The sequence below is a fragment of the Octopus bimaculoides genome, chromosome 29 (genome assembly GCF_001194135.2).
Source record: "Octopus bimaculoides isolate UCB-OBI-ISO-001 chromosome 29, ASM119413v2, whole genome shotgun sequence".
In the NCBI taxonomy this organism is placed as follows: domain Eukaryota; kingdom Metazoa; phylum Mollusca; class Cephalopoda; order Octopoda; family Octopodidae; genus Octopus; species Octopus bimaculoides.
This window is the reverse complement of record NC_069009.1, coordinates 8,839,118-8,847,319: the sequence shown is the minus strand read 5'-3', so window position 1 is coordinate 8,847,319 and position 8,202 is coordinate 8,839,118. Positions and strand designations below refer to the sequence as shown.

The 8,202-nt window shown below is 38.7% G+C and overlaps 1 protein-coding gene across 1 annotated transcript in view; it reads left to right on the top strand.

The window, feature by feature from the left end:
- Positions 1 to 8,202, top strand: part of LOC106868300 (serine/arginine repetitive matrix protein 2) — a 24,595-nt gene that overhangs the window by 1,979 nt on the left and 14,414 nt on the right. The window contains exons 2-3 of the mRNA XM_014913488.2: positions 1,818 to 1,950; positions 4,992 to 5,233. Coding sequence (XP_014768974.1) covers positions 1,875 to 1,950; positions 4,992 to 5,233 — 318 coding nt within the window. The 5' untranslated portion in view covers positions 1,818 to 1,874. The remainder of the gene's footprint in view (positions 1 to 1,817; positions 1,951 to 4,991; positions 5,234 to 8,202) is intronic.

Sequence of the window (8,202 nt, the reverse complement as noted above, 5' to 3'; positions counted from 1 at the left end):
GTGTAAATATTATTATAAGATCTGGTAATTAGTCATATATTAATATATTAATTAATATCGATTAATTATCAGGGGGCCAGCACATTTAAAGAATCAAAGAGATTCAGAAATATTATCTGCAATCTAAGGGGATTAAGGTACATTTTAAAATCTCCCCTGAAATCGTGAAACAGAAAGGCATGCAATACAAACAAAAATATTTTTAAAATAATGAAAACAGATGAGGCCAAATGAAATGAACAGGTATAGAAACAGAAAAAAACAAAACACACACAATGTGATGTGGTTCAAAAGAACTTGGACATTATTCTCTGGTTGAGTTGATAGAGTTGGTAAATGCTGAAATAGTTATGACGTACAACTGACTGCTGATGAAGGAATTAAACCAAAACAACAACTATAGCCACTAATACTAACTGCTATATTATACATTAGATAATTTAGTCCTGGATCCACTATTGGTCTGTTGGATCAAGACTGTCCTGGGGCTGAACTGCAAATGTTACTGCAACAACTATAACAACATCATCTCAACTCAATGCAGATATTTCCACTATTTCTTTTATTTGTAATTTTTGGATTTTATTTCATTTAGTAAAGAAATTTTTTTGGGGGGGGGTTAAGAATTTAAAAACTTTGAGAGAACTTGAAGTAGATAAAGCTATAAATAGTGGTGTTTAAATATTGGGTTAAAAAATCCTTTGGATAAAAAAAGTCAAATATTATCCATAGCACTTAAACTCTCATCTGTAAACATGATAGATCTTCTACCATTAAACCAAAGTGATCTTCCAAATTTTTGTATCCATCTTAGCACTTTTATCCTCTCCAGTGAGAATACTGGTACTCAATTGGATACAACGATGCGAGTTCCAGTTGAGCCAATCAACAGAACAGCCTGCTCATGAAATTAACATGCAAATGGCTGAGGATACCACAGTCACATGTACCCATAACATAGTTCTTAGGAAGAGATAATATGACAAGGCTGGGCATTTAAAATACAGGTACAACTCATTTTTACCAGCTGAGTGGATAGAAACAATGTGAAATAAAGTGTCTTGCTCAAGGGCACAATGCACTGCTGGGAATGGAACTCATGACTTTACAACTGTGAACCAACTACCCTAACTACTGAGCCACATGCCTTCAGACCAGTGGGAATAGCATGTTGTTAAAACAGATGATGAATCTATAATAACATGTTTAAATTGAGTTGAAAAACCTTTTGGAGAGAAAAAGTTGAAGACTGTCAGGTTTGAAATTCTCTTTCCATTTTATTTATTCTTACCACAAAAAATTGTATGTGTTGAGGTCAGGAGAATTTAGAAACTGAGAGAGGACATGAAATAATTACTTTTTTAAATAACAGCATGTAAATATTGGGTTAAAAACAACATACAATTCTCACTGATAAGAATTAAATTTCTGAAATGGAGAGAGAATTTCTAAAGATTGCTTTAGTCCAACGGTACAACACCTGTCATGTACACAGGAGATGTGGGTTCTTTGTATGCAAAAGAGATTTTCAATCCAATATTTAAACATCATTAAAAATGAATTATTTCAAGTTCTCTCAAAAGTTTATAAAATTCTTGATATCAACAACATACAATTTTCACTGATAGGAATAAAGTTTCTAAAATGGATAGAGAATTTTTCAGGATTGCTTTGGAACATTGGTAGAATGCCTGTCATGAGTACAGGAGATGTGAGTTCAAGTCCCATTAGCAGTCTTCAAATTTTTCTATCCAAAGGGGCTTTTTTAACCCAATATTTATATGTCACTTTTTTTTGCAATCTTATTTTCTTTTCAGTTATTTCTTTGAAACAGACCATATTATTCTAAATTCAACAAATAATTCTAAACAGCGATGACTCAGATTACAAGCTTCATTGGAATATTGTGCTGTTTGTTCTTCCTGCCAACAGTTTTACCAGTCACAATATGTGAGTAATTTAATTACTTGTTTGGATTTTTTCAAACTTTCTGTACAACAGGCATGGTTGTGTGGTAAGAATTTTACTTTAGAACAAGGATAGCAGGATTCCTAAGCAGATGCTCTATGGAGAACTTGTGAATGGAAGGAGACTCCGGCAGAAACCAAGGCTGCGCTTTAAGGACTGTGTCAAGTCCTCATTAAAGGCCTGTGATATGCAGGACACTGACTGGGAGAACAATGCCTGTCATCACCACAGATGGAGGAAACAGGTTAAGGAGGGGATCAACACTTTTGAGAGAGCACGTATCCAGCATGAAGAATTTATGCGAGCTGCGAGAAAGTGCACGGCTCGTATAGTGGATGGGGAAAGCTTAATCTGCAATGTTTGTGGTTGTGTATGCTTATCAAGAGCAGGGCTCATTAGCCACCAATGGAGCCATAAATGTAAGTTAGTACTAGAGCGCAGAATGTTCCTGAAGGTCGGCAATGGTCTTCCTTGGTCACGAGTGGACGGCCATCATGTATGTATGTATGTCTAAGTGTGTCACTAGTGGAGCCACAAGTGTAAAGTATAATCTTGTCTGAGTGCAGAATCTTCTCGAAAGCTGGTGATGGTCTTCATCAGTCATGAATGGACAACCAACATCAGTATGTGTGTGCCTTTGTGTTTATGTATGTCTCCCACCAACTTACTAATTCAACAAAACAAAACAGTAGAATAAGTAGCAGGCTTTAAAGATAAATATTGGGGTTGATTTGTTCGACTAAACCAGCATGGCCTCATTTCAGTGATTGAAACAATTCAAAAGATAAAAACTAAACTAATCTCTGAACATAGCACTACATCTTATGAGGGTTCACAGTGAGAACCAATAAGTTATTTGCTATATTTGTGATATTGAGAAAAGTGACAAGCGAGAGTTGAACTTGACAGAGAGAAAATATCACAGGCTGATTTGCCTAAAAAAAAACTGGAATTTTTGAAATTTTTCCTAATGTATATGTATATGTGTGTGTGTGTTGGTGCCATGTAAAAGTGGCCATATCAGTGTGATGTAAAAGCACCCATGCTAGTGCCACATGAAAGCACCCATGCTGGTGTCATGTAAAAGCCCCTATGCTAGAGCCATGTAAGTGCATCCATTGCTGATTCCATATAAGGACACCTGTGCCAGTGTCATGTAAAAGCACCCATGTTGGTGCCATGTAAAAGCATCCATCTCGGTGCCACATAAAAGTGACCATGTCAGTACCCCATAAAAGGACTCAGGCAATCCTAGAAACCATGCCAAAACAGACAAATGGAGGAGCCTGGGCAGTTCTCCATCTTGCCAGCTATTGTCAAGCCGTCCAACCCATGCCAGCATGGAAAATGGATGTTGAATGGCGATGATGATGATATAATAAGAGAAAATAACATGTGTATAACTTGTTATACATGTTTATTCCACCTGTTACATGTTTTAGTAACAAGTTATGCACATGTTTTTTCTTGTTCTTATTGCTATGACTGTGAGATTTGAACATGATTAACATTAGAGCTGAAACCTATGAGATTCAATTGTCATGCATTGAGCTGATCCAATCGTACCTATATATATAATTCAGGTAGCATTTCATCTGATGACATAAGGTAATAGGTACATGGAATTACTGCACATAGTGGACATGCTGTCTAAAACTCCAACGTGAACAGCAACTAAAAGCAACTAGCTTCATTATGAAAATTGGCTTTAGGCAGTGTTTCAATCAAGCAGGTACACATATAACACGGTGTAACAATAAAAAAAAAAATTGGGGGGGGGGGCTTTGGTCAGTGAGTATTATTGCGTATTTGTTTCTATCTAGAAATCAAATGGAAACTATTCCCTTCAAACTTTGCTTTTGTCTCCTGGACATCAATGTCGTGAAGCTGACCTATTTTCCATTACATTTCAGAAAGGTTCACTGCTGAGTTGCTGAAGCAGAAATATCACTTTAGCAAATATTCTGCCCAATACCACAGATTTGTTTGAGCTTAACCACTTGAGCATGTCCCTTTGTGGCTGACAATATGTGCATCTCTCATCATGAGCATTTATAATTATAATAGAAGATGGAATGAACAGGCTTCACAACACTGTTTCTGTACATTAACCTTCCAGCTTCTAGGCAGCTACTGAAAGTTTGTTAAGTCTTTGTGCCCTTTGGTTGGGCGAAAGTATTCATGTGTATTCCTCCGCTGCTAGCTTTCAAAGGGCAGAGGAATGCAATGCAGTCCCAGTGTGTTGTTACGCAGGGGTGAAATAGTTCGACTGCCCTGATACAGTTCAATGTGCTTTGTGAGAATCACATGGACCCAGTGCTATAACTGAACATTTCCATCAATTTCAAAACATTCTTTCATGATGGGTTCCTTCAGATGATTTATATCTGTGACTTTCCTTAAGTACCCCTCCTTCAGGATAACCCTTTTCTAAGGTATGCTGAAGTCAAAGGGAGCCCATTCCACAAGAATTTCCCATGTTTCCAGGCCGCTCTGTATCGTTTACCTTTTACTTGTTTTAGTCATTAGACTGTAGCCATGCTGGGGCACTGCCTTGAAAGACTTTTAGTCAAATGAGTCAACCCCCAGCACTTATTATTCTTTTGCAAAGCCTGTTACTTATTGTATCTGTCTCTTTTGTTGAACCACTAAGTTACAGGGACATAAACTTGCCAACACCAATTGTCAAGTGGCAGTGGGGGACAAACACACACACACACACACACACATACACACACATATGTATATATGTATACGACAAGCTTCTTTCAGCTTCCATCTACCAAATCCACTCACAAGGCTCTGGTTAGCCTGAAGTTCTAGTAGAAGACGTTTGCCCAAAGTGCCACACAGTGGGACTGAACCCAGAACCATATAGTTCAGGAGTAAACTTCTTACCACATGGCCATGTCTATGCCTATATATATATACATATTGTTTTTTTTTTCTTTCATTCTTCAAAAACTGTCCACACAACTTCATCTTCAAATACAACTCTGACTTCTGTCTCGGTTCATCATCAGACAATATGGATGAGCCCAGTACCTGCGATCAGAAGGTGAAGGTGTATGAAACGCCAATCATCGTTAATGCTAGAAAATCAACAGTCACACCATCAAATCCTCGCCAGTATTGTGACCTCTACCTGGAAGCCAGCTCCACAGACAATGCCTACAGACTACAGATCAGCATCAAGAGTGTGGCCATCGAAGACACTGCATTTCATCTCAGGATCATAGATGGTACCAAAAATGGCAACCTTCTAGTAAGTTCTGTTTGACTCCTATAGTTTTTTTCTCTGTCAGCACCACTTCCTCTGCATCCTCCTCCTCCTCCATAATTGTTTGTATGTATCTATAGAGTAACACAAAGGGAGGAATTTCGATTACCCCATGTGATGAGTTGTAATGCAAAAAATATATATAAAAAAATAAAAGAAGGGAAAGTTTTAATATTTTTTTAAATATATTTTATAATGTGTTTGTTGACTGGTTTCAGTTTTGCTAATCATGACACTGAAATTATTGTAATTTTAAGAAAATACAAAATTACAATAATTTCAATGTCATGATTAGCAAAAGCGAAACTGGTCGACAAAGACAATACAAAATATATTAGAAAATATGTTAAAACTATGTAAAGTGTTTGCATTTTCCTTCTTTTATTTTATATATATATTTTTGCATTTTATATATATTATCCAAAGTGTACAGTATTATATTTCCATTACTGCCAATCTTACCAATGGGGTGCCATTCTATTACTTATTTTGATTTTATGTGTGTGTGTGTGTGTGTATATATATGTATATGTGTGAGTATATGTATGTGTGTGTGTGTGTATATATATGTATGTGTCTATATATGTATTGTGTGTATATATATGTATTGTGTGTATATATATGTATATGTGTGTGTATATATATATGTGTGTATGTATATGTGTATGTGTGTATAAATATATAGGTGTATATGCATATGTAAGTATATATATAAATGTATATATTTGTGTGTATGTGCATACATATAGCAGATGCAGGAGTGTCTGTGTGCTAAGAAGTTTACTTTCCAATCACATGATTTTAGATTCAGCTAGCTTTGATGCCCTCTTCCTCTGTCAGGGTGTTACATTTTTTATCATTGATGACGTCACTACATGGAGTCCACTTCCTCTTTCTACTCAATTCCTTCACCAAACGAAAAGCAGACTTGATGTCACCTTTCTGTGACGCATCTTCCGCCTCCAGACATATCTCTTCCTGATGGTTCCTCTTGTCTTCTAGTGCCTGTCCGTTGTACTGCTTGTCAACTTCTCTCCATTTCTGATGGTTTCCACTTACTTATGCTTTCCTCCTTCTTCTTGCGACCTCTAGTGTGTCGTCTGATGGCCACGGCCTCTTCAGAGTCCGTCTTTTGGGAATATTCCTCTCCACAACTTCCTTTGTGATGTTGACCATTTTCTCCCAAAGTAAGTCTGATCTCCACTCTCCGTTATCGTATGATTGGAGAAGTGGTAGAAATCTATTCTGCATCTCGACACTGAAAGCCTCCGGGATCTTTGTGACGTCGTACCGTGTTGTTTCCGTCTGCTTTTGCCGTGACCTCATCCGGATCTTAATCGTTGCACACAGCAATTGATGATCGCTTCCGCAGTCTGCCCCTGGTCGTGTCCTTACATTCTTGAGTGCCGACCTCCATCGTCCTTGAATCATGATGTAGTCAATCTGGTTTCGAAACCAGTCTCCTGGACTGGTCCAAGTGTACAACCTTCTCAGGGGATGCTGGAAGATGGTGTTACCGATGTCTAGGTTGTTGGTGATACAAAGGTCAACCAGACCCTGTCCTCTTACATTCCTCTCCCCCAACCCGTGTTGGCCCACACTCGAACTGTTGGTAATGCTCTTCCTCACCTTGGCATTCCAATCTCCCATCAAGATAATGACGTCTGTCCGTGGAACATTGTCCAGTGTCTGCTGAACAACATCATAGAAATCCGGCATTTCTTCTTCACTTGCTTCGCTCGTTGGTGCGTAAACCTGGATGAGTGTAGTGTTTAGAGGGTGACACCTCAGCCGTATGGTGACAATTCTGTCATTGACTGGATTGTATCCCATGACTGATGGGGTCACCTCTCTGGACGTCACAAATCCCACTCCATTACATCGACCAGTCTCCCTTCCTGTGAAGAAGACCATGTCTCCACTCTGCGCTATGAATCTTCCCTGACCGTTCCACCAATGTTCCGACAGCCCAAGGACATTCACTCCGCATCTCTTCATCTCAGATGTTATCACGTTTAGCTTCCCCCATGATGAGTCCTCTGACATTCCATGTGGCAATGATTCCATGTGGCAATGATCCACTCCTTTATCATCATCATCATCATCGTTTAACGTCTGCTTTCCATGCTAGCATGGGTTGGACGATTTGACTGAGGATTGGTGAACCAGATGGCTACACTCCAATCTGATTTGGCAGAGTTTCTACAGCTGGATGCCCTTCCTAACGCCAACCACTCCGAGAGTGTAGTGGGTGTTTTTATGTGCCACCGGCACGAAGGCCAGTCAGGCGGTACTGGCAACGGTCACGCTCAAAATGGTGTCTTTTACATGCCACCTGCACGGGAGCCAGTCCAGCAGCACTGGCAACGATCTCGCTCAAATGTCCTTACACATGCCATCGGCACAAGTGTCAGGGCACAGGTGCCATCCATAGGTGAATACCCCTCTTTTTCACACTTGGACCGTCGGGAGGAAGGTGTCCAGTACTTGGGTTTAACCCACCTCTGTCATCACCTGATTGACTAGATGTACTTGGAGAAGCATAAAACCTCTTCCGCGGTGGCATTTGACACATCTTCAGGCCCGCGGGTCTCACCTTTCAATGTGATATCTGGCAATCTAAGTGTTTTTAAATTTCATTATTTTCTTTGACCTGGGCAATGCCAGGTATTTCTGCTAGTGTGTGTGTGTGTGTGTGTGTGGAATAATAAAGAAAAAGTTCTTGGCACAGTATTATATATATTTGAAAGAATGAGTAGAGATGGCTTTTTTTGAAGGAATAATTTTTTATTTAATCTTAATAATAATGTTTACAGTGAGTTATTCTGATATTAGTTTCAAGCTTTCAAGTAACTGTTTCCAAACTGAATAATGTATGTTTTACTGGTTGCTTAAACAGGAAAAGATTTTTTCTTACAAGTATACATACAAAAAAATAGACACAAAAAGGAGAA